The sequence below is a fragment of the Mobula birostris genome, chromosome 8 (genome assembly GCF_030028105.1).
Source record: "Mobula birostris isolate sMobBir1 chromosome 8, sMobBir1.hap1, whole genome shotgun sequence".
NCBI lineage: Eukaryota > Metazoa > Chordata > Chondrichthyes > Myliobatiformes > Myliobatidae > Mobula > Mobula birostris.
In genome coordinates this window covers 93,217,629-93,245,181 of record NC_092377.1, presented here as the reverse complement: position 1 = coordinate 93,245,181, position 27,553 = coordinate 93,217,629, and the positions used below count along the sequence as shown (strand labels likewise).

The following is a 27,553-nucleotide window of genomic DNA, read 5'->3' as shown; positions in this document are numbered from 1 at the left end:
AAAATGTTATGCTATTGACTTATATAACCATATAACAATTACAGCACAGAAACAGGCTATCTCTGCCCTTCTAGTCCGTGCCGAACGCTATTCTCAACTCGTCCCACCGACCTGCACTCAGGCCGTAACCCTCCATTCCTTTCCTGTCCATATACCTATCCAATTTAAATGATAATATTGAACCTGCTTCTGCACTTCTACTGGAAGTTCATTCAACACTTACTTCAAGCTCCCCTGTCCTCCCCTGATAATTGACTTATCGCTATATTCATGCGAAGAAAATATGCGCTGTGTGTTTAATATTAAATTCATTAGATAAACCCTTTTAGAAACGAAATTGAGTGTATTAGCCACTTATTACCGATATTCCGGTTGTGATTAACACACCACCCCTGCCGAACAGAATTGCCAAAAACGATTTGTAGAAAAATAATCGGCACGTGCGTGCATGCGTAAGTCACACATGCACACTGGTGCCCGCGCAAGGCTTCATGGTCATTGTAGTCTTATCTGGGTAAACACAACGTATTTGACTGCTACTCTTGTCCGTTGGCAACCATCCTTCCCGCGCCCCCCCCCCCCCCCCCGGTCAGCCAGTCCGCAAGAATATTGTCAATATGAAATCGGTCCGCAGTGCAAAAAAGGTTGGGGACCCCTGCTTTTGATGATTGCATCTGCCAAATTGTTATGATCATTGTAACATTCAAGATGATTGCTGATGCCTTTAAATTCTTTGTAGTTTCTAACTCATTGAAGTAGTGAAATTGTTCAATTTTGACTCCCGTCTGTGTCTTGCATCCCCAAGCCGGAATACTTGAAACAACAGTGAGCAAAACAGTTCTGAATTTTCTTACTGCTTATTTCTTGCTGTCAGTTACAAAAATCACTGCTTTTTGAACATGCAACTGATGCTATTGTTAAAGACTGTTTGCTCTAATCACACTGTAGTGTTTAATGGCCTCACAAGTACTCAAGTCTGACACTAGTTAGAAACTATTTGGCACGTCTTATGTCCTAATTAGATAGCATACTGTCCCAAATAAATGAAGGGAATACCTGCTATTTTCTCAATTAGTTTTTATTCTTTAAGGTTTGTCCCAGATGAGCAAATGCCCTGATTAATCAATTGCCCAGTTAATTGGATTCCACTCTATTTCACCTTTTACCCTTAACCTACGACCACTAGTTCTTGGTCTTATCCAACATCAGTATAAAAAGCCTGCCTGAATCTACACTATCTATACCTCACATAATTTAGTATACCTCTATCAAATCTCCTCTCATTCTCCTACGCTGCAGGGAATAAAGTCCTACCTATTCAGCCTTTTCCTATGTCTCGAGCCCTGGCAACATGCTTGTAAATTTTCTGTGTACTCTTTCAATGTTATCAATATTTTTCCTGTAGGTAGGTGACAAGAACTACACACAATACTCCAAATTTTGCCTTACCATCACCTTATACAATTGCAATTTAACATCCAAATCCTGGGCTCAGTACTTTGATTTTTGAAGGCCAATGTGCCGAAAGCTCTCATTACAATCTTATCTACCTGTGATGCCACTTTCAAGGAATTATGGATCTATATTTCCAGATCTCTTTGTTCTACCATACTCCACAGTACCCTACCTTTCAGTGTGTAAGTTCTACCCTGTTTGGTTTTACCAAAATGCAACATCTCACACTTGTCTGAATTAAATTCCATTTATCATTTTTCAGCCCATTTTCCCAGCAGGTCCACATCCTGCTCCAAGCTTTGATAGTTTTCCTCACTGTCCATTACACCCCCAATCTTTGTGTCATCTGGTAATCTGCTGATTCAGTTTCCTTCATTGTCATTGAGATTGTTGTTTGTCATCTATATTAACAATGGACCCAGCACTGATCCCTGCAGCACAGCAGTAGTCACAGGCTTCCAGTCAGAAGGGCAGTGATCTACTATCACTCTCTGGCTTCTCTCACAAAGTAAATGTCTAATTGATTTTGCTACATCATCCTGAATTCCAAGTTACTGAATCTTATTGAACAGCCTCCAATGCAGGACCTTGTCAAAGGCCTTGCCATTGTAGACAACATCCACTGGCATAGAATTCATCAACTTTCCTGGTAACCTCTTCAAAAAACTATGTAGGATTGGGGAGACACTATTTCCCACACAAGTTCTTGTATCCGGTCCCCTAGAATACCTTCCAATAATCTACGAACTACTGCTGTCAGGCTCCCTGGCCTATAATTTCATGGCTTAGTCTTAGAGCCTTTCTTGAAGAACGGAACAACATTAGCTATCCTCCAATCCTCTGGTACCTAACCTGTGGCTAAGGATGTTTTAAGTATCTCTGCCAGAGCTCCTGCAATTTCTAACCAGCCTCCCACAGGGTCCAAGTGAACACATTGTCAGGCCCTGGAAATTTATCCACCCTAATTAGATATCAATAGGTTTCAATAGGTACATTTAATGTCAGAGAAATGTATACAATATACATCCTGAAATTCTTTTTTTTTCACAAACATCCACAAAAACAGAGGAGTGCCCCAAAGAATGAATGACAGTTAAATGTTAGAACCCTAAAGGCTCTCCCAGCTTCCCCCCTTCCATGCATAAGCAGTAGCAAAGCGATGACCCCCTCCAGCAAAAAAAGCAACAGTCTCCCCCCCCCCCCACCAAGCACACAAGCGTGCAGCAAAGCATCAATAAAGACACAGACTTGCAGTACCCCAAAGACTACTCGTTCACCCGGTAATTCGACATACCACAGTGTCAGTGTCTCTGTGTCTGTCTGTCTGTCTCTCTCCTCACCCCCAAGGGAAAAAGAGGTGTCCCCATTTCGCAGCGAGAGGGGAGACATAACAAAAACAACTTGCTGATTTATGGTGTTAAAAGTCTGTTGATCTCGAGTCTCTGGCACACAGCAAGCAGCCAGCTCGCTGCTTTCAATTTTTTGTGTACTCCCACGACATACCAGTTTTCTGTGGCGCCACTGACCTAGAGTCTGCCTGCCTCCAGAGCCACAAAAATCCAGCACCCTGAAGGTGCACTAGTCTTTCAGACCTCATCCTTGGCATATCGAAAAGTGGCTTGTGTCATTTCCAAAGACTCTGTGTCTGTCTCCTGAGAAAATACAGATGCATTTAAGATCTCCACCATCTCTTTCAGCTCCATGCATGGATGACCACTTTGATCTTCCAGAGGACCAATTTTGTCCCTTGCTATCCTTTTGCTCTTAATATATCTGTAGAAACTCTTTAGATTTTCCTTCACCTTTCCTTTAGAGCAAACTCGTGCTGCCTTTTCGCCCTCCTTCTTTCCTTAAGTGTTCTCTTGCATTTCTTATACTCTTCAAGTACCTCATTTGCTCTTTCTTAATTGTACTTACTGTAATTCTCTAAACCTTTTTATTAACTGGGGCCTCAATATCTCTAGAAAATCAAGGTTCCTTAAACCTCGTGGTCTTGCCTTTTATTCTAACAAAAACATACAAACTCTGTACTCTTAAAATTTAAGTTTTGAAGACCTCCTACTTTCTAAGCAACCCTTTGTCAGAAAGCAACTTGTCCTAATCCACACTTGCCAGATTCTTTCTGATGCCATCAAAATTGGCCTTTTTCCTATTTAGACACATGGAGCAGCCCTAACCATCTCCATAATTATTTTAAAACTAATAGAATTATGTTCACAATTCAGGAGAATTGTTACATTCAGGAGTGTGAATTTGGACGCATTTGTGGCATGAATTCAATTATAACTTCTACTGGGGTTTGGGTGACATTACCACCGCACAATATTACATTCTTTGGGAATGGAAAGGCTGGATTCTGTAATCACCACTGTGCCATTTATCTCTGTAGAACACTGTCTCCTCTGTTTACTGACAGGCACACAGTTCCTGCTAAACTCTGGAAGGAGGCTCAGGGGAAAGACCAGTCATGGTATGAAGAAACCTTGGCATCGGGCTCTCCTATCATTCTTTACTTCCATGGCAATGCAGGCACCAGGTAAAGTATTTTTAAAACATAACTATTCAACTACTTTTTAAAATTTTGTCCTTGCTGCCTTTTGTTTCCAACTTGTCCAAACAGAAGTGGAAAAATATGAAGAGTCCTGATGGACCAAGGCAAAGCAATATGGATGAAAAACATCAGGTTTTCCCCCAATTCTAGTACAACAATATGAATAGGCATTTATATTGCAGCTTTAACATTATAAACTAGCGGAAGCTGTATTGTAGGATTTCTAGCAAACAAAATTTGACAGTGACCTACATGATATACTAGGACAAAGCTTTTTTTTAATGATATGGGGTTAAAGAGAATGTTTAAAGATTGAATTGAAAGTGTAGGTATTTAGGGAGGAAATTCTGTTCAAGGCCATATCTCTTACAGTAACAGTATTCTGCTCTCTTCTTATCAGAGGGTGTGCGCTACTGAGTTATTAGATTTTGGAAGGATTTTCTAAATTACACATCCACTAGAAATGCCAAAACAGACAAGAGTGCTAAATGCATTTTTTTTTGCCATTTTCAAAATGTGCAACCAATATGTATGTGTTGCCTCAGTTCATGATTTAGTACTCAAGTGGACCTGTATTATGTTCTTGTGCTAAATTGGTCTGCATTAAAGCTAGTGGTTTTGATTTTCATTTTCTCTTTATTTTATGCTTATAGATGCCCGTACATAAGCAGAGATATGAGAGACCAACTCAGTACAGTGTTTTTTTTTAAAAAAGTCCGTGGTCAAGAGTTTTGTCTGTATTAAGATCTGCATGAATTGTCCTATACCTCAATGACATTAATTACTTTAAGAGGTGCTTGGACTTTTTACATGATGCCCTTAATATTGTAATCTTACTTCTAATCATTATGCAGCCTTTCATTTCTAAAACTGCTGTTTTGAGCTGAGATTGAAAATGACACACATCTAAAATCAAACAGAGAAATCAAAACAGGAATTTTTCAAAATAGAAAATTGTTCTAAACTGCATTTTTTATTTGTTCACAGAGGTGGTGATCATAGGGTCCAGCTATACAAGGTAGGAGACCTTTTAAATCAAGTTGCTTCTGTTGGAGGGATGATATTGTAAGAGGAGTATTTCCACAATCCACCAATATTCTTAGACTGTCCCCTTGAAATTTCTGTTTGTTCATGATAATGGGTGCCTTGTAAATCTTTCGCCTTTGGGTGCACAGTATGGAATATACACTATAAGATCTAAGATTTGACCAGGAACCTGTTTACTTAGCTTCCCAATTCTTCTTCAAACAATCATTTCATGATAACCAATTAAGAAGGGTCAACAATGTACATGGGTGCATTTATACATCTGTCTGATTTGTGCTTCAAATTGCATCCTATTATGTGAAATTATTTGCGTACTTAACTCTGATCTAGGTCTATAGATTGTACGAGTTAGTATTTTAATAGTTTTCACTGTAATGTCAGGGCTTTGGCACTCCCAATGGAGATGAAACTTGGCAAAATAGGATCAACTCAACATACCTGTCTTAATTACATTTGAAGGTGTAATTCATCATTCACCAGCTTTTTGAACCTTTGATAAAATAGATTTGACACTTACCTTCCTGTATAAGGAATCAGAGATGCTGTTTACTGATCGTTATTCAGTACCAGTGACTTAAACATTTATAATACAAATTCATCAGTCACAGCTTCCAGATAATATTAATGTTCCAAAATTTATTCTCTTCATTGCATATTTAATGTTATGACAAATTAAAAGTTTGTCCTCTAAAACACTTTACTATTGGAGTTGAACAAATATTGGAGTAATACTTTCCTTCTGATCACTGTTTTGTTCATGAAGGAATTTAGTTTTATGATTGTGGTAACATCAAAGTTTTCATTGAAAGGAATCTAATGTATATATTGTGTCGACACTTAAATACAATCAGTCTTTTTTGTGTAAGGGTTTGGAAAAATTACACTAAACATTTTATACTGGACATCTTGGAGCTGTGGACTAAAACAGGTGACTAGTGGAACTATTGCATTTAGTGTTTTAATATTAATAAAAAAACAAGAAAAATAGTACATTTTATAGTTTCAATCCTTGATTTCTATGAAAGAAATTGTAATATCAAAAGTCCTTCCAACCAATGATTTTTTTTTTGGTCCAACACCATTTTGTGTACAGCAAATTCCTATTGCACAGCAACCTGATAATGACCTGATAATTTGTTTACTGGTAATGGTTGAGGTCTGGACATTGATCAGGACACTGGGGGCATTTCCCCTGCTGCTCTTGGTATGGTGCCATGATTTTCATGTCTTTGCAAGATGGAAGATGAAGCTTTGCCTCAGTGTTTGATCTGGAAGATGGTAACTACGACAGAGACAAAGTAATACACTCATAGTATGGACTGGAAATGAAACCGTGGATCATGTGCTGAAGGTTCTGAAGTGTTTGACTCAGAGTGAGAGAGTTGTATCTCTGAGGAATAGCTGATACCAGAATGAAGTGTGGAAAAAGTGGATATTCTCCTGCTTTGCCCTATCAGCACTTCATCCTGACTTACTTTGTGCATTAATGGTTTACCTATACTATAATTTGAAACCTTGAATCAAATGTCATGACTCCTTTCAATCTATTTTCTTAGTATCTAATTTAATGATTACCATCAGGATTATATATCAAATTAATTTGATCCTCAGCTTTTGGACTCACTAATAATATTTATCTCCCTATCTGGAGATCAACAATACCACCAATCCTGATTTATTCTAAACACAAGAAATTCTCCAGATGCTAGAAATTCAGAGTAACACACACAATATGCTGGAGGAACTCAGCAGGTCAGGCAGGTTCTACAGAGAAGAATAAACAGTCGAGACATTTCAGTTAGCAAATTTCACGTCACATGCCGGTGATAATAAATCTAATTCTGATCTTCTGCTGTTTCTTGTAATGCTGAAGTTTTTTGCATCATCAGCTTTTCATCCTATAGTGCATTTACTTTAGTTAAAAGAATCAAAGTGCTCCACTGCAGCTGCATAGTGCCACTAGGTTGGAAGCTTGGTTAAAGAGTTAGATTTAATGCAAAGTTCAGGGCTTTGAAGGCACTATGGGGGCAAAGTCAGGAATGGCTTAAGAGGGGCAGAATTGAAACTCCTCTTACAAGTACCGCATTCTCTCCCTCAATTAAATTTTCCTAAGGTAAACTCCAGTACTTCTAACAAAAATATTTTCATAATTTCTTAGATAAACTCAGAATTAAGTTATTTATTTGAATTCTAGTCACCAACTCTGAATTACATTCATCAATTTCTTTAATCTGCTTAGTTGAATTTTCAGCTGCTGATTTGTCTGTAAAATTCATCTATTCTGATGCTGTTTTAAAATCTATCTAATCTTGATATATTTTTGATGACTTTGTTTCAGAGTACTCCCATAAATGAGTTTTTGCTCCATGCATCACTGAATGCATTTACGGTTGCCCCAGTATTCAAGTAATTTTGTTAATGAACAAAAAGCCCTTCTTTAGTGCAGTAAAACACAAGGCTTGACCCTTGCTTTATGGCCTAATCTTGTTTGAAAAATTTATTGAGCAACTTCTGAAGAAGTGGCTCAGAATTTGTGGTTAGTAACATTGCCTATGCATACAACTGACTGGTGAAAAACATCAGACTTGCCTCATAAAGTGAATTTCCCTGCAGCTCAGCAGTATGAGAGGAAGGAGTGGGGGGGACAGTCAGTGGGTGGGGCACAGGGCAGTAGCTGGGAAGGTGGCATACAAGGAGCAGATTAATCCCTAAACCATGATGAATATTATGATTGTTTCTGATATACAGTAACTATAAAACACTGACTTTTTAATTTTTAAAAGAGGACTAAATCAGTTAACAATTTAAATAAAGTAAATAATTAAAAAGATTCCAACATTTCTACAGTTCCTTGCTTGATGTGTCATAGATTGTTTAAGTGAATCTTCCACCAAGAGTGGTGGAAAATCTCTACAGTTTCCCATGTCCACATTGGTCTCTGTGAAGAGACAATTGTTGAAGTTTGGTTCAACAAGCTCCAGACAACATCTGTCATCAGTCAAGGGAGATCAGGCAAATGTGTAGAAATCCCAAACTTGTTGGTGTTTCCACATGGAACCCATAAATTCTATTCACAATATATTTATGAAAGATGCTAAGCTACTTAACTCCTAAAAACAAGGTATTAAATAATCGACTGATTATAGTGGATATATTTTCTATACTTTTTATATATTCTTTATATTTTTATTAATTATTTTTTATTTTTATTTTTATTACTTTATTCCTGACTGACAAACATCTTCTTGATTCCATTAAAATAAAATATAGAAAAAATTTGATACGAGCCCAGCAACAATGGGAGATAAGAATTTGGAATTATTGTCTCTTGTATTCAGATCAGCAACCAACCAGAAATCTACTGGAAGTTTTTTTTGTATTTGTGTAATGTACGTAGCTTGATTTCTCCTTCCAATCAAAATCATTTGTATTAAATGAGAGCAGGACACATTTTAGTAAGTATTACTGAATGTTAACTTGTGCATTGGACTTGAAATGAACTGACACTATGGTAAAATTGGATAGAAGCGGTGCTATATGACTGAGCTTTTTGTTGTGTAAGGGAAGTCGGTTGGTTCAGTGTGATTTTAGAGGCTATACTCCACCTCCATTTTGTTTAGTACCACAATTGCATTCTCCCAGAATGTGTTGAATGGTAGATAAGGAATGACATTTGATTTTATGAAGGCATTACGGCCTTCCACATGACTGAGATATGCCTTATCTTCCAGATGAGTACCTCTTGCCTTTTTTGCACTTCCGCTTCTCTAATTTGTACCCATCAACATTGTATGCAACGTAGTCCAAGCCCATCATTTTTACTGGAACGTGAAGATGTTTGTAACAAGACATTAATAAGCACAATTCTTGTTACTTTCCTCTTTAATGACTTCAGTAGAGTTCACCTGCAGCACTTTTGAATTTATTAGATGATATTGGAATCAGCAGTGTGATCCAATTCCAAGAACTTCTTGTAGGATGAAACATCCTGGAAACAATATTATGATATTTGTTTTATGCGCGGCCCTGTTTGAAAAGTTTGAAGTCATTAATGAGGTATTACTTAAAATGTGAAGTGTTTATTGGTAATTTGTGTACAAGGTGAATACAGAGCTAGAGTTCTCTTGTCTTTTGTGGAGAGTATATTTGTTCTGTCTCTCCTTTTCCTTGCAACTCTACCTTCTTGATTTTGTTTTTTTCCCTATTCTAGGTCCTCAGCTCACAAGGCTACCATGTAGTTGCTTTGGATTATAGAGGTAAGTAGTTATCTACACGAAGAATGATGTAAATAGTTTTGCTCCTCTGTGGTTTAACATACTTAATTGCTGACACTTTGATGTTAGTAAATAATGAGTTAGTATAAAAATACGCAGCATTAAGAATTCAAAGCAATTTGATTTAAAAGCAAAGATGTAAGAATTGTCAGGGTTAAGTAATAGCTCAGAACCTGCTGAATAAGCAAAACTGGCGCAGTTCCACCATAAAGCCTTGTAATACTTGGTGAAATAGCAGTTTGGTGCAATTCAGTATTGGTTTTGATTTAAGACATGCACTGGACAAAAACCTTTATTTTTTTCAGAAAATAGGAGATGATATTCTTATTACATCTTTCTACTTCTGATCTTGGTTATTTCCTTTATACCCGTTAATATTCATCCTCACCTTGCTTCCAAACTGATGACGGGGCTGAATTTTTTTACTTATCAGCTATTTTTAATCTTTTCAGGATGTCGTTCCTATGGCTAAGCAATAATGTTAGAAAGTTAATTGCTTTCATCTATTTTTGCGCCCCCATGTTGTAACCTGTGGAAAAGCATATGTTGAGTCTTGAAACAAGTCACTTCCCTTAGTTCTAGATGGGAAATGTTTATATTTGAAGAGTTGTAACATGAATTGGTGATTTATTATAAAACTGTAAAAGCACATGCATATTGTGAAAGCTATTGTAAAAACTATCACGCTGCTGTGTTAAATATACTTGCTGTACACAGGACAGATTGAAGAACTAGGATAAAAATCTCTTTTTCAGGGTGCAATCTAAACTTACTCCTAGGTGGAAAAAGTGCTAGTATTTGGATGATCATGCATCCGTTTGCACCTCATTGGGTTGTCTTTCCTATTACAGTCTGTATTAGAGCTTTAAAATAGGCCCTTGGTGTCAATATATTCCTCAGAAACAGGATGTAAAGACAATCTTGAAAGTTCTTAGAATTGGCAACTCTGGCCGTTCTGAACAAAATTAAAAGGTTTAATAAAAAATTGTAATTTTCTGTTGCAAGAACTGCGTTCTAGTGTAATCCATTGATGTTAATTTTCTGTTCCTAATTTTCTGCATTATTTAAAACCACCACTGAGAGACTGTTTGAAGTTTTGCGAGGCATTGAAATCTCTAATTCTGTTCTCATATAAAATTGCTAGTTGTAGCTAGGAAGGTTAAGGTATTTTGGCTGATGCCCTTTTGTTGTTTCTCTCTGTTCCTTTCTCACTCCACTCCATCATCCCTAAGACCCTAGCCCTTTCTTTTATACTCTCTCTTTGTCTCACCTTTGATTAGTTTCCACCACCAACTCTTTGTTCCTTCATAAACACCTGCACCCTCCATTTAACAAACAAATGTAAATCCTGCACATACACAGTTGTTCATAGGCACAAACTAGTCTAGAGAATTTGCATTTTAAATCTGGGATTAATTATATATTTGTTAATGTCTGAGCCATGCTGTGCTTGGTGGGAGGCTTAGGAGCCTTGGGACCCATGCTGCCAGGTTCAGGAGCAGTTGTTGCCCTATGGCCATCAGGCTCCTGAACCAGCATAGATGGCTTTATTTACCACTGTTCTGGGTTGATTCTGTGGTCCAGAGGCTCACTTTTGGGGCTATTTGCAGCTGATATTCTCAATATAATTTCTATTTGTACAGCTGGTCGTCTTTTGCTGTTGTTCTGCAGAGCATTGTGGGCATACTATAGTTGGCGCCAGAATGTGTGGCAACGCTTGTGGGCTGTCCTCAGCAATTTCTCGGGTGTGTTGGTTGTTAAGCAAACTTGAATAGAAACATAGAAACATAGAAAATAGGTGCAGGAGTAGGCCATTCAGCCCTTCGAGCCTGCACCGCCATTTATTATGATCATGGCTGATCATCCAACTCAGAACCCCGCCCCAGCCTTCCCTCCATACCCCCTGACCCCCCGTAGTCACAAGGGCCATATCTAACTCCCTCTTAAATATAGCCAATGAACTGACCTCAACTGTTTCCTGTGGCAGAGAATTCCACAGATTCACCACTCTCTGTGTGAAGAAGTTTTTCCTAATCTCGGTGCTAAAAGGCTTCCCCTTTATCCTCAAACTGTGACCCCTTGTTCTGGACTTCCCCAACATCGGGAACAATCTTCCTGCATCTAGCCTGTCCAATCCCTTTAGGATTTTATACGTTTCAATCAGATCCCCCCTCAATTTTCTAAATTCCAACGAGTACAAGCCCAGTTCATCCAGTCTTTCTTCATATGAAAGTCCTGCCATCCCAGGAATCAATCTGGTGAACCTTCTTTGTGCTCCCTCTATGGCAAGGATGTCTTTCCTCAGATTAGGGGACCAAAACTGCACACAATACTCCAGGTGTGGTCTCACCAAGGCCTTGTACAACTGCAGTAGTACCTCCCTGCTCCTGTACTCGAATCCTCTCGCTATAAGTGCCAGCATACCATTCGCCTTTTTCACCGCCTGCTGTACCTGCATGCCCACTTTCAATGACTGGTGTATAATGACACCCAGGTCTCGTTGCACCTCCCCTTTTCCTAATCGGCCACCATTCAGATAATAATCTGTTTTCCTATTTTTGCCACCAAAGTGGATAACTTCACATTTATCCACATTAAATTGCATCTGCCATGAATTTGCCCACTCACCCAACCTATCCAAGTCACCCTGCATCCTCTTAGCACCCTCCTCACAGCTAACACTGCCACCCAGCTTCGTGTCATCCGCAAACTTGGAGATGCTGCATTTAATTCCCTCATCCAAGTCATTAATATATATTGTAAACAACTGGGGTCCCAGCACTGAGCCTTGCGGTACCCCACTAGTCACCGCCTGCCATCCTGAAAAGGTCCCGTTTATTCCCACTCTTTGCTTCCTGTCTGCTAACCAATCCTCCATCCACATCAATACCTTACCCCCAATACCGTGTGCTTTAAGTTTGCACACTAATCTCCTGTGTGGGACCTTGTCAAAAGCCTTTTGAAAATCCAAATATACCACATCCACTGGTTCTCCCCTATCCACTCTACTAGTTACATCCTCAAAAAATTCTATGAGATTCGTCAGACATGATTTTCCTTTCACAAATCCATGCTGACTTTGTCCGATCATTTCACCGCTTTCCAAATGTGCTGTTATCACATCCTTGATAACTGACTCCAGCAGTTTCCCCACCACCGACGTTAGGCTAACTGGTCTATAATTCCCCAGTTTCTCTCTCCCTCCTTTTTTAAAAAGTGGAGTTACATTAGCCACCCTCCAATCCTCAGGAATAGTCCAGAATCTAATGAGTTTTGAAAAATTATCACTAATGCATCCACTATTTCTTGGGCTACTTCCTTAAGCATTCTAGGATGCAGACCATCTGGCCCTGGGGATTTATCTGCCTTCAATCCCTTCAATTTACCTAACACCACTTCTCTACTAACAAGTATTTCGCTCAGTTCCTCCATCTCACTGGACCCTCTGTCCCCTACTATTTCTGGAAGATTATTTATGTCCTCCTTAGTGAAGACAGAACCAAAGTAATTATTCAATTGGTCTGCCATGTCCTTGCTCCCCATAATCAATTCACCTGTTTCCGTCTGCAAGGGACCTACATTTGTCTTTACCAGTCTTTTCCTTTTTACATATCTATAAAAGCTTTTACAGTCAGTTTTTATGTTCCCTGCCAGTTTTCTCTCATAATCATTTTTCCCCTTCCTAATTAAGCCCTTTGTCCTCCTCTGCTGAACTCTGAATTTCTCCCAGTCCTCAGGTGAGCCACTTTCTCTGGCTAATTTGTATGCTTCTTCTTTGGAATTGATACTATCCCTAACTTCTCTTGTCAGCCACGGGTGCACTACCTTCCTTGATTTATTCTTTTGCCAAACTGGGATGAACAATTGTTGTAGTTCATCCATGCAACCTTTAAATGCTTGCCATTGCATATCCACCGTCAATCCTTTAAGTGTCATTTGCCAGTCTATCTTAGCTAATTCACGTCTCATACCTTCAAAGTTACCCCTCTTTAAGTTCAGAACCTTTGTTTCTGAGTTAACTATGTCAGTCTCCATCTTAATGAAGAATTCCACCATATTATGGTCACTCTTACCCAAGGGGCCTCTCACGACAAGATTGCTAATTAACCCTTCCTCATTGCTCAAAACCCAGTCCAGAATAGCCTGCTCTCTAGTTGGTTCCTCGACGTGTTGGTTCAGAAAACCATCCAGCATACATTCCAAGAAATCCTCTTCCTCAGCATCTTTACCAATTTGGTTCACCCAATCTACATGTAGATTGAAGTCACCCATTATAACTGCTGTTCCCTTATTGCACACATTTCTAATTTCCTGTTTAATACCATCTCCGACCTCACTACTACTGTTAGGTGGCCTGTACACAACTCCCACCAGCGTCTTCTGCCCCTTAGAATCTTGAATGTTGAATCTTGTTCAGTTTGCAATTTAAATAACCTTGGATAGTGTAACTTTAATCACATGTAAATATAGTTCCAGGCAAAACATTGACAATTGGGATGAATCAGCTTTTCACCAGAGACCATAGCAATTACAATGTTGAGGCAAAGGTGGTTGGAGCTCTTTGCACCTGCCCCAAAATGTACCACATACCATTATAATGCAAGATATAGACAATGTTTCATTCCTCAGAACCATAAAGTCGAAAATAAATGCAAATTAATCATTTTAATGTAATTTGTTCAGGCATCTATTCATTTCTAATACATTAGATTAAGGAATCAGGAACATTAGAGGTATTGAATTGTCTTTCTCATCATGTGACCCCTCTGGAAAGCATCCACTGAGCTGCAGAACACACATTTCATCTGGTAAAGCCAATACTGGATTAATATCAGTCCATCTACTTGCGCTTGCTATCAAGCTTAGGTAGGTTTAAAAGAAGCAGATGTGCTGCGTTATTCTGCCAACATTGTTCTATTTGTTGAAATAAACCATTGCTACTAATATAGGCATATTTAGTGTAGTCTAATCACCTATGTGCAATCAGCTAGGAAAAATATTTTGCAGGAATTGAGGCCAGTGAAGAAGAGAAATGGAATTGCATTATATTTATTCCTGATTTTGAATTTGTGTAAAATCCTACAATTTAATAGTGTTGTTACTTTTTTCTCTTTATTCTTCTTTCCCAAACCTAATTGCATAGGAATGCAGGTGACAGGATTGAGACTTGCATATAAATAAGGCAAAGAGTAAATTCTGTAGCAGACATGCATTGGGAGCAGAATGAATCAAGTAACCTAAAGAGAGATTCCGAGATCTAAACTTTGTAACATACACTCAGTGACCACTTTATTAGGTACACCTGATCGTTAATACAAATATCTAATCAGCCAATCGTGGTAGTAATGCAATGCATAAAAGCATGCAGATGAAGAGGTTCATTTTTTGTTCAGACCAAACATCAGAATGGGGAAGAAATGTGATCTCAGTGACTTTGATTGTGGAATGATTGATGGTGCCAGATAGGGTGGTTTGAACATCTCAGAAACTGTTGATCTCCTGGGATCTTCAATCACGACCATCTCTAGAGTTTACAGATAATGATACGAAAAATAAAAATCATCCAGTGAGCAGCAAGTCGATTAATGAGCAGGGTGAAAGGAGAGTAGTTCAAGCTGACAGGAAGGTGGCAGTAACTCAGATAGCCCCATGTTACAGCAGTGGTGCGCAGAAGAGCATTTCTGAATGCACATCATGTCAAGCCTTGAAGTGGATCAATTTGTGCTCAGTGGCCACTTTATTAGGTACAGGAGATACCGAATAAAATGGTCACAGTGCAGAATCCAGCTTTTACTTGTCTTGCAAAGAATGCAATTGTGCTGTGACAATGTCACTCAAATCCCGATGGAAGGTATAATTAAATTCGTGCCACAAACTCTCCCAAATTCACACTCCTGACTGTACTTACTCTCCCAAATTGTGAACATTAGTCCATTCATTTCAAGATAATTATGGAGAATAGAACTGGTCCTTGGGTTGATTCTAGATTGGAGAAAGGCCAATTTTGTTGGCATCGTAAAGTGTGGATTGGGATAGGTTGTTTTCTGGCAACGGGATGCTTGGTAAGTGGAAGGCCTCCATAAACGAATTTTTAAGAGTACAGAGTTTGTATGTTTCTGTTGGACTAAAAGGCCGAGGTTTAGGGAATCCTGGTTTTCAAGGGGTATTGAGGCTCTGGTTAAGAAAAAGAAGAAAGAGGTGCATAGCAGGTGTAGGCTTGAGGAATATAAAAATGCAAGGGAACACTTAAGAGGGAAATCAGGAGGGATAAAAGATGGCATAAGGTTGCTTTGGCAGACAAGGGAAGGAGAATTCCAAGGGCTTCTTCATTTTGACGTGGATGGGCTACAGCTGCAGAAGACCATGAACATACATTCAGTAGCCACTTTATTAGGTACAGGAGATAGCTAATAAAGTGGCCACTGAGTGTACATGTTCAATTTCATACAGAATAATATATTTGTAGCATTTTATTGCAATCTTAGCTTTGGGCAAAATATCAAAGTATAGTTCGTTGGAAAAACTGGCAGCTGCCGGATTACATTGGAATCAGAATCATACAGCTTCCTGACATTGTTTATTGGGTTAAATGCAAACATTTTAAAGGAATGTTTAAGTGTAAAGGTGACATTATTAGGATTGCTGTTAGAATCATTAATTCTATAGTGACTGTTATTATAATCAGCATTGAACTAGTACAAATTAATAGTTGCATGGCATTAATTCACTGTGTTAATTTGGTGAAATTCTTCCTCATCTCTCATAAGTGTCCATTTTGATGGATCATCATAGTTCTCTTGCACTTGCAATGGCATTTCTGGAACTGGCATACTAGAAACAAATGCAGGTAAAGATTGAGTAAAAGGACGGTCTTGTCCTGACAAAAGGTCTCGGCCTGAAACGTCAACTGTACCTCTTCCTAGAGGTACTGCCTGGCCTGCTGCGTTCACCAGCAACTTTGATGTGTGTTGCTTGAATTTCCAGCATCTGCAGAATTCCTGTTGCTTGTGTTGGGAGAAGGGTTGGAGGGCAGGAGATAAAGAGTTTGAGAAGAGCCATGTGACATCAGTTTATTAAATATGTCCATTTTATGCTAAAGGTTGTATACCTTGGATGTAGCCCTTCAACTCTATTGGCACTAAACTTTGGGACAAGCAAAGACTAGTTTAACGATTAACATTATAGCGCTACTTTTGATAATAAACAGTAAGAGTAATTTTTGCAACATTGGTTTTTGTGGATTAAACCTGAGTCATCAGCAGTTGAGGATGTGGCCTGCAGTGTCAGCAGGAATTTATTTTGACCCCTTGCCCTTTTTTGTCACATCAGCTCCAAGGGTAATATGAAATTAATTGCTGAAATGCTGGTACGTCCTATCCTTGGAGATTTTGTCACGATTTTTCTTTTCCAGTAGACATACCACTGTTCTTTCCTACCCTAATTATTATAACAAATAAATTACATGGCCCCCATTACATTTATCCCAGATTGTATTAATGAAGTCCTTAAGGTAGTACTGGAGTAATGCAAATTCTTGAGATTATTGCTATAAATTAGGGTTAAGGTCACATCATGTTTCTGGCTAATGTGTGCCACTATGAAGGGTTCTATAAAATGGGGACCTATCGACTACTGTGCAGAATAATGCATTTGACAACAGGTTACCATAAGCTGGGAGTGTAATACTTAATTATTGATCTACATGATATTAACCCAGGCATACATTATGTGTTCAAAATATCCTTTCAGAGTATATTGTTGGACAATCTGTATTTTGTTGTCAGTAAGTGTCATTTTCCTAATATTGTTTATACTACAGAGGACAGCAGTGGGTTGCATTTTCTGCAACTGGAGTGTGTTCAACATGTGTTTTAAATTTAATGGTCTTTTGTGCAAAGTGAATAGATTGCCCTATTTTGTGATAGGGTTACAAATACCTAGTAATATCCTTAATACTGAAAATACATTTTTAGTCCAGAGGGTTTGATTGTTTCTTTGCATGTGTACAAGTTTATGCATTAGGTTAATGCTTCCAGGTAGACTGTATAGTTTTTGAGCACAGACCCAAGGAGAAGTAGTGAGTCATGAGCTTCTTTCCTCATTATCTATTAACATCTTGGTAATAATTTTTTAAATTGCCAGGTATTGGCAACACAGTCAAAAAACAAAAATCTGGTATTGCCTTACTTGTTCAGAAATTTTGAACCAGGTGCAAGGCTTCTCCATTTCACTGAATTTCTGGTGAGCTGATGAATCAATGGTTGAGGCCAATAGCTTAGGCTAACACAGCTTCTTGAATCATTAGTTGTTATGACTCTTAAAGGGAAATTATTTGCGAATGTTTTTTTTTCAGAACTGCTTTTTTTTTAAAAGCTGATCTGGTTTCAGGTTTTAAGAAATAAGAGAATTGTTCAGCACAGAAGGAAGTCTTTTCATCTGTTCTGTCTATGCAGGTTGCTTAAACTTGTGCCAATTTAATCCTGGAAGTGCATGCACCTTAATCATTGAAGACAGCTAGACCAGCCAGAGTTCTTTTTAGGTTTCGTTATCAACTTACATTTTGCTTGTTTCTTATGGTTAGCTGATGATTTGACATCTACATCCTACAAAGAAGCCTTAACTGGATTGGAACATGGTTCCATGGAAGTTGGAAGAATGAGAACTGATATTAATGAAATATGTAAATTTCTGAGGAGACTAGACCAGATGCATGCTTTCCCTCATGAAAAATGGGAGAACCAGAAGTCTTCTATTACCAGGAGCCATGGTTTCAGAAAAATGGTTTGTCCTTTCAAGATGGAGATGAGGAGGAATTCCTACTGTAACCACTGTGAATCTTCGGAATTCTACACCCATCCACTGAGCTGTGGGAGTAGGGCCATTGCATATTGTTAGTGCTGAGCTCAGATAGTGTTTTGGCAGTCATGAACAGCAGGTAACTGGTATTGAGGCTAAGATTTTAGTGAACGGCAGAGCAGGCTCCAGGGGCCATACGTCCAACTCCTGCTACCTGTTGTTGTGTTCAGTGTGTTTACAAAAATGATTGTGCTTCATTGGTGAGCTTGAGCTTATTTCTAACAACAAAGCGTTCTATTAAAATTCTGCTTTAGTTTGTCAGTTTGGATTAAGTAGTCGATTTCCTTGTAAAATTATCTTTTCATGTTCTTACCTCGTGCTCATTTGGATTATGGGAGGATAACCTAACTAGATATTGTATTGTCAATGGCACCTTTGAGGTTCAAGTTTGTCACTGTTGACTCATAATGTTAATGGAGTCATAGAACACTGCCTCACAGAAACAGGCCCTTCATCCCATCTAATCTGTGCCAAACCATTAATCAGCCTCGTTCTATCGACCTGCACCCAGACCATATCCCTCCATACCCTTCTCATCCATGTACCGATCCAAATTTCTCTTGAATGTTGAAATTGACTCCTCATCCATCACTTGTGCTGGCAGCTCATTCCACACTCTCACCGCCTCTGAGTGAGGAAGTTCTAGTCCTAGGTTTGTTCCTTATTGCAAGGAATGTTCCCCAAAAATGATATTTCAAAATCAAGAAATAGTCATTCTTGGTATATTTTCTGGCCTGAGTGACTTTGATAATTCATACCAAATATACTTGCAGGGCGATTTCTCAGTGGTTTTAAACCTATTGGTTGTTGGTATCAGTTGGCACAATAGATGGGGGGAAAAGCAATCCTTGAAGTATTTTGCTGCATTATAAAATGTACTGATATAACATAGAAATAACCCATTCAAATTATTTTGTACATGCCAGCTACTTCAAAGGGAGGTCCAGTCCTTGCTAAAATTTCTCTGCTGCCATGATTACACCCCCCCGCCACCTTGAGTATTAATCCTATTTTTCTTTTGAAAATTGCTGCTGAACTGTTTCCATCAGCCTTTCAGATTTAGCATTTTAGGTCACCTTAACACCCTGGATACTTTGTACTCTTCTCATCATCCTGAGTCCTTTTATTAATTACCATAAATTGTGGTTACTGACCGCTGTGTAGGAAGCAATTTTTTTTTGTCAAGCCATTCATTAATTTGATCATCCTGAACAAATCTCCTGTTGATCTTTTTTACAGAAAAATAATTTTATTTTCCAAACTCTTCATATAGCTGAGATCCTATGACCACGAGGTCATTTTTTGTAGATCTCTTGCAAACATCGTCTTAAATGTGGTGCTCAGAACTGGCACAGAACTCTAGCTGTAAGTTACATGACTCAGTCTGGAGACTGGTAACCTGTAAATCCATCTGCATAGCATCATGACTCTTACTCAATTATTCCTCTTATTTACATCATAAAAGAAATTTTCTTTTTGCAACCTGACCCCGAGCTGAATGGTGAAATGAACATTGACTCATAAACAGCAAATACTAGTAGTGCAAATCAGGAAGACAGCATTTTTTTGGGGAGAGAAACAGTGGTTTTTCAGGTCTTTGATATTTTGTCAGTCACACAGATGTTATCTGCAACATCTATTCTCAAATAATACAAACGTAGTTTGACCTGGTGAAGTTAGAACAAGCAGCACACACAAAAGTTGCTGGTGAATGCAGCAGGCCAGGCAGCATCTCTAGGAAGAAGTACAGTCAACGGTTTGGGCCGAGACCCTTTGTCAGGACTAACTGAAAGAAGAGCTAGTAAGAGATTTGAAAGTGGGAGGGGGAGGGGGAGATCTGAAATGATAGGAGAAGACAGGAGGGGGAGGGATGGAGCCAAGAGCTGGACAGTTGATTGGCAAAAGGGATATGAGGGGATCATGGGACAGGAGGCCTAGGGAGAAAGAAAAGGGGGAGGGGGGGAAAGCCCAGAGGAATGGGCAAGGGGTATAGTGAGAGGGACAGAGGGAAAAAAAGGAGAGAGAGGGAAAAAGAATGAGCGTGTATATAAATAAATAACGGAAGGGGTACGGGGGGAGGTGGGGCATTAGTGGAAGTTAGAGAAGTCAGTGTTCATGCTATCAGGTTGGAGGCTACCCAGACGGAATATAAGGTGTTGTTCCTCCAGCCTGAGTGTGGCTTCATCTTTACAGTAGAGGAGGCTGTGGATAGACATATGGGAATAGGACGTGGAATTAAAATATGTGGCCACTGAGAGATCCTGCTTTCTCTGGTGGACAGAGCGTAGGTGTTCAGCGAAACGATCTCCCAGTCTGCGTAGGGTCTCGCCATTATATAGAAGCCGTATCAGGAGCACCGGACGCAGTATATCACCCCAGCCGACTCACAGGTGAAGTGTCGCCTCACCTGGAAGGACTGTCTGGAGCCCTGAATGGTGGTGAGGGAGGAAGTGTAAGGGCATGCGTAGCACTTGTTCTGCTTACAAGGATAAGTGCCAGGAGGGAGATCACCTCTGCTCTGTCCGTAAAAATACACCAGTATCTGGAAGGTCCAAATGCTGGTGAGTCAGTATCCTGGCAAAAACTACACCATAAAGATAAAAGAACACTCCACGCAACTCCACGAAAAGGTTATTGAAAAGCACAAGTTAGGAGATGGATACAAGAAAATTTCCAAGCCAATGAATATCCCCTGGAGTACAGTTAAGTCAACTGTCAGGAAAGGGGAAGAATATGGCATGACTGTAAATCTGCCTAGAGTAGGCTATCCTAAAAAAAATTGAGTGGTTATGCAAGAAGGGAACTAGTGAGGGAGGCCACCAAGAGAACTATGACAACTCTGGAGGAGTTACAAGCTTTAGTGGCAGAGATGGGAGAGACTGCACATACAACAACTGTCGTCTGGGTGCTTTACCAGTCGCAGCTTTATGTGAGAGTGGCAAAAAGAAAGTCACTGTTGGGAAAAAAAAACTCACATGAAATCTCAGCTAGAGTTTGCCAGAAGGTTCTATGGTCTGCTTAAACCAAAATTGAGGTTTTTGGCCATCTGACTAAACGCTATGTTTGCCAAACACCGCACATCATCAAAAACACACAAACCCTACTGTGAAGCATAGTGGTGGCTGCACTATGCTGTGGAGATGCTTAACTGCGGCAGGCCCTGGAAGGCTTATGAAGGTAGAATGCAGCAAAATACAGGGAATACCTGATGCAATCTGCAAGAGAACTGTGACTAAGGTGAATACTTATGCAATCAATTATTTTGTGTTTTATATTAAATTAATTTAGATCACTTTGTAGGGATCTGTTTTCACTTTGACACAAGAGTCTTTTTCGGTTGATCAGTGTCGAAACAAGCCAAGTTAAATCCACTGTGTTTCGGTGTTGTAAAACAATAAAACATGAAAACTTTCCGGGGGGGGGGGTAGTTTAGTACTTTTAATAGGCACTGTAAATAAGCATCTTGATGGTTGACATACACAAGTTGCGCAGAAGGGTCTGTTTCTGTGGTGTATAGTTATGATGTCTCTAAATCAAATGCAAGACCTTGAGCTGCAAAGTGTTGGTGAAATATTTATAGCGTTATTTCAGTAAAACACATGAATATTATTAACTCATCCAAGAAAGCTATGAAAATCAAAAGCCTGCTGATGCTAGAAAAATACTGGAAACACCCAACAGGTTGGGCAGCATCCATGAAAGAGAAACAGTTGATGTTTCGGGGTCAAAGGGTCTTCGATCTGAAACATTGCCGCTTTCTCTAACAAGGGAATAGATGATCAAGTTGACCAAATTCTTTCTTGAGTACAATGTTGCCAGTAAATTGGAGATCAAGTTGTGACAAACCTATCAAATGTAAATAGTTGGGTGTCCTAGTTATTGAACGAAACACCCTAGAGACTGAGAAAACAAACATCTAACTATGACATTCAACTACTTATATTTGATAGGTTTGTCGTGGTTTGATCTCCAATTTACTGGCAACATTGCGGACTTGACTCTGGCTTAAACACGAGATTGTGCAGATGTTGGAAACCTCGAGGAACACACAATGCTGGAGGCACTCAGCAGGTCAAACAGCATCTTGGAAGGGGAATAAGTAGTCAATGTTTCGGGCTGAGATCCTTCATTAGGGTTGTTGTGTATGTGACTTAGTTACATAACAATGCTATAAATAAAAACACTGGAGAAGGGAGCTAAGGTTCATGGTTCTTTACTGGCAGAAACTGAACTCGGCACACATGTACAGATCAATATGCGCCTAATAGCGCATTCAACTACGTGTTACTAAAACATAAAGTAATCCCTTATTATACTGTAGGCTATACGGTACACTCCTCCTCTTTTATTTGAATAGTGTGTCAACTATTTTTAACTGGGGCATTATGCTAAACAAATATGTTTACCCTTAACATACAAATGCCTACCATTTGTTTACTTAGCAACTTAATAATATCAAATTATAACAAAGTAACATAATATTGAATTATAACAAGCCTTTTTGTTTACTTTTGGTCTAAGACCCATTTATAACTCTGGTCTCTGGGGGTAGTCTTCTCTAGATTGTCCGGCACTGAAGCAAATATTGTCTTCGCTCTATTGTCTGGAATAAATTAAACAATCCACAAATTGGCAGGTTCCAGCCATAAAGAGTAGTCACCTCCATCTTGCAAAGATGATGAAAGTTAAGTGAAATCTGTGAAAAGGTGAATGTTATTCTTAAAAATACAGCATGTACAATCATCAAAACTGAGATGGCATTGGAAAGTGTCTTCAAATAGTGTGTTCTTCAGTCTGTCAATAAACTTGTTTGTTTTAATACAGATTTTCCATATAAAAGTCATGAAAAGTTGACCTCTGAGCATAGGGAGTTAAGAAGGTGTGCACCTCCAACTTGCCAAGAGTTCTAGGCAGCAGATCACCTCCATATAATGAAGACTCCTTGGTGCAGCTACCCTTGATATATACACATCTTTGTGCTATCACTTGTCTTCCTTACCCATATCTCATTTGTTCCAACTGAGCTAATTACACAGCCAATCTTCGTATTCGCCTTAGGTTCCAAATAGATAGCCTGACCTTTATGATACCATCTCTTATCGTTATATAACTTTCCATCTACTATTCGTGCTTCGTATCTTTGTGCTGGTGATTCAGCATGAGTGTTGGGAAGATGCTCAGGAGAAGACGGAGATGCTGGTCTTTTCGGATATTTAAGCTTATTGAGAGTTCGCAGATCTTCCATTATCTGTTCATCTGTTAACAAGTAATTTAACTGCAAACACGAGGAAATCTGCAGATGCTGGAATTTCAAGCAACACACATAAAAGCTCCCTATGTGACTCCCTTTTCCATTCGTCCCCCCCCATCCCTCCCTACAGATCTCCCTCCTGGCACTTATTCTTGTATGCGGAACAAGTGCTACAGATGCGCTTACACTTTCTCCCTCACCACCATTCAGGGCCCCAGACAGTCCTTCCAGGTGAGGCGACACTTCACCTGTGAGTTAGCTGGGGTGATGTACCACGTCCGCTGCTCCCGATGTGGCCTTCTGGGGTGATGTACCACGTCCGCTGCTCCCGATGAGACCTGACGCCGACTGGGAGATCGTTTCGCTGAACACCTACGCTCTGTCCGCCAGAGAAAGCAGGATCTCCCAATGGCCACACATTTTAATTCCCCATCCCATTCCTATTCTGATATGTCTATCCACGCTCTCCCCTACTGTCAAGATGAAGCCACACTCAGGTTGGAGGAACAACACCTTATATTCCACTTGAGTAGCCTCCAACCTGATGGCATGAACATTGATTTCTCTAACTTTCACTAATGCCCCACCTCCCCCTCATACCCCATCCATTATTTATTTATTTACATACACACACATTATTTTTCCCTCTCTCTCCTTTTTGTCCCTTTCACTATACCCCTTGCCCATCCTCTGGGCTCCCCCCCCCCTTTCTTTCTCCCTAGGCCTCCTGTCCCATGATCCTGTCATATCCCTTTTGCCAATCAACTGTCTAGCTCTTGGCTCCATCCCTCCCCCTCCTGTCTTCTCCTATCATTTCGGATCTCCCCCTCCCCTTCCCACTTTCAAATCTCTTACTAACTCTTCTTTCAGTTAGTCCTGATGAAGGGTCTCAGTCCGAAATGTCGACTGTACCTCTTCCTAGAGATGCTGCCTGGCCTGCTGCGTTCACCAGCAACTTTTATGTGTGTTTCTTGAAATTCCAGCATCTGCAGGTTTCCTCGAGTTACTGTACTTTTTTGTGTAGATTAGATTGAAATTCTCATCCTGCGTTTTCATATTTGGAATTGCCTGGCCTTTCTCTCTCCCCTCCCCCACCTTTCAAATCTTCTCGGTTTTTGTTTCTGCAGTCCTGCTGAAGGGTTTCAGCCTGAAGCATCGACTGCACTTTTTTCCCCACAGATGCTGCCTGGCCTGCTGACTTCCAGCATTTTATGTGTTTTGCTCGGATTTCCAGCATCTGTAGACTTTCTCCTGTTCATATTTAGAGTGTTCATTTTGTCATACAGAGTGACTAGGTATGCTACATCTCTACATAGAAGTTCAATCTGTATGTTAGTTGGGATAGAGCTACCTTTATGCTATTCCAGTTAGCACCAATCACAAGATTTCATAATCCCCAAAGATGGTTCTTAACCGCACATATGGAGCAGAGGTTGCTTTGAGCACCTCGAGAATCGTTGGGGTCAGTAGGTTCACTGTTTGGCTATATTTCACTGTTTGGTTCTGGCCAGCACTGTATCATTGTGTGATCTATTTTCCGTAGATCTGAAGAGAAAGTTGAGAGGGTGTATTTGACTTGCCAACTGTTAAATTGCATGAACTTGTTCCGTGCCGCGAGTCAAAGGGGGTTTATTTCTTTATATACACACATTCTTTTTCTCTCTCTCCTTTTTCTCCCTCTGTCCCTCTCACTATACCCCTTGCCCATCCTCTGGGCTGCTTCCCCCCACTCCCCCTTTTCTTTCTCCCTAGGCCTCCTGTCCCATGATCCTCTCATACCCCTTAGGCACTCTAGTTGCTAGTTTATGCATCTCCAGTAATGTCTGTTTGGTTGGTAAGTTCGGATGAGATTACTGAATTTCAGATGCATTGTGACGATCAGTGCTGATCATCTGCAGAGCTATGGCTCTTCCTGTGTTCCAGAGCCTCACCCTTTTTTTTTTGGAACTGCCTGCTCGACTAATGGTTGGTCAGGTCTCGTGCTTCAAGTTAGAGTGCCGCTTACTGCCACCCCCAAGAATCTTGAATCCCCTGGCAACTTCTATTTCCCCTAACGCCCACTTAGGACATGTAACTGTCCCCTTGGTGGGGGTGGTGCTAACCCCATAGGGAATTGTTGTGTTACTGGAAAACTGTTAGAGTCAATTTTATTTATTCAGAGATACAGCATGGAGTAGGCCTTTCGAACTGCATTTCCGTGCAACCCCTGACAATCCTGATTTAACCCCAACCTAATCATGGGACAACTTAACCTTCTCGGCGCATCTTTGGACTGTGGGAGGAGACTAGAGCACCTGGGGAAAACCCATGTATTCCACGGGGAGGACGCCTAGTCTTCTTACAGATGGCATTGAAATCAAACTCCGAACTCTTTAACAGCATCACGTTAACTGCTATGCTACCATGCCTCCCACGTTTACAGACTGACTGGGGTTTATTTCATTTGATCAGTAAACCAACCTGAATTGGTAAAGGATTGGTCAGGCCTGGCAAAACAAGATTAAACTTTGACTGAAGTAGCAGTTGGTATGACATCATTACAGCTTGGGTGTCCAGAGTTTGGAGTTCAGTTCCGGCAGCGTCTGTATGGAGCTTGCACTGTATGCTCCCCCCATGAGTTTCCTCTGGGTGATCCGGTTTCCTCCCACAGTCCAAAGACATAATAGTTAGTAGATCAATCATTGTAGATTGTCCTGTGATTAAGCTAGTGTTAAATAGGTGGGTTGCTGGGTGGTGTGGCTCATTGGACCAGAAGTGTATATTCTGTGCCGTAGCTCTAAATAAATAAATCTACAGATGTGTAAGCACTTTTGACATGTACCTCACAGGAGACCGTTATCTAAAATTGAGATTCATTAAACTGAAGGCAAGTTACTCTTTGGGAAAACTGGCTAAAAGATGAGCCCCACCTGTTTATCTTTTAATAATTTTACGAAAAATATAAAAATCTATTATCCATAGATAAACAAGGAAAAATAATGTAACATACCAATTTAAATATTATGAAAACTGTATTTGTTACATTACAATTCTTATTAAATGAAGTTGGCAAATAACTGAAGGTTAGGTGGGATGTAGTTTTTTTTAAGGAGAAGCTGAAGAGCACAAAGCGGAAAGGACTAGAATTGTGTATCAATAGGTTGCTACACTTGGTACAAATTACAATGAGTTTTCCCACATAAAGCCATGACATGATGTGAGTCTTCAGACTTGATGTAAATTGGGTAGAATGCGGTAATTATCATATTGTTGCCGAAGCTAGAAGTAGAGCGAGGGACTTAGATCTTTATTAATAAAATATCATTAATAGTTGCCAAAAATAACCAAAAATGGATTGTTGGCCCGTATATCTGCAGAACAGGAACACAAAGAGAAACATTTAGACTAATCTGTCCAAAGCCTCTGGTTTGACCATATCACTACTATCAGTGGTTTTGGAGATGGTTTTTGAAAGAATGCAACAAAGATTTAGTAGAATAATACTTGTATTTCAAGGAGAGTACCCAATATTTGGGTTACATGGCTTGAAATTAGTATTGAGGGTGGTTTGATTATAAGACAAGTTTGTATGAAGAACTGATAGAGTGAATAGGGAAATTATTTCTGGAGAGCAAGGGAGCCTTGGAGCTGGAATGTATGGGAGTGCTGAGGTGTAGGACTGAAGTTGGGGCTAAAACTTCTACGAAAGAAGTTGGGAAAGATTTCTGCACAATAAAGTGGTACAAATTCAATGCTCACATTTCGCAGTTGGCAAATGATACATTGTCAGTTGGGGATGCAATAGATTGCAGATGCTGAAGTCTGGAGCAATGCTGGAGAAACTGGAATGAATGTGGAAGAAAAGAAATGATGGATGTTTCGGACCAAGACCTTACTTCTGATGCCATTCCTTGCCTTCTACAAAGGCCACCACTGACGGCCACAACTGCCTGTCTAAACATGGCTCCGATGCCATCTACAGATTTGCTGATGGATGCCACTGTTGTTGGCAGAATCATGGATGGTACAGAAGTGAGATAGGTCAGCTGGTTGAGTGGTATCTTAGCAACAGCATCAGTAAAACCAAAGCTGCCTGTGTACTTCAGGATGTGGAAGTCAGGGAGTTTGCTCCACTCTTTG

The 27,553-nt window shown here is 39.8% G+C and overlaps 1 protein-coding gene across 3 annotated transcripts in view; it reads left to right on the top strand.

Annotated features, from left to right (window-relative positions):
- Nucleotides 1-27,553, top strand: part of abhd12 (abhydrolase domain containing 12, lysophospholipase) — a 177,143-nt gene that overhangs the window by 40,739 nt on the left and 108,851 nt on the right. For all 3 annotated transcript variants that reach the window (XM_072265674.1, XM_072265675.1, XM_072265676.1), the window contains exons 5-7: nt 3,872-3,991; nt 4,994-5,024; nt 9,264-9,309. In XM_072265674.1, coding sequence (XP_072121775.1) covers nt 3,872-3,991; nt 4,994-5,024; nt 9,264-9,309 — 197 coding nt within the window. The remainder of the gene's footprint in view (nt 1-3,871; nt 3,992-4,993; nt 5,025-9,263; nt 9,310-27,553) is intronic.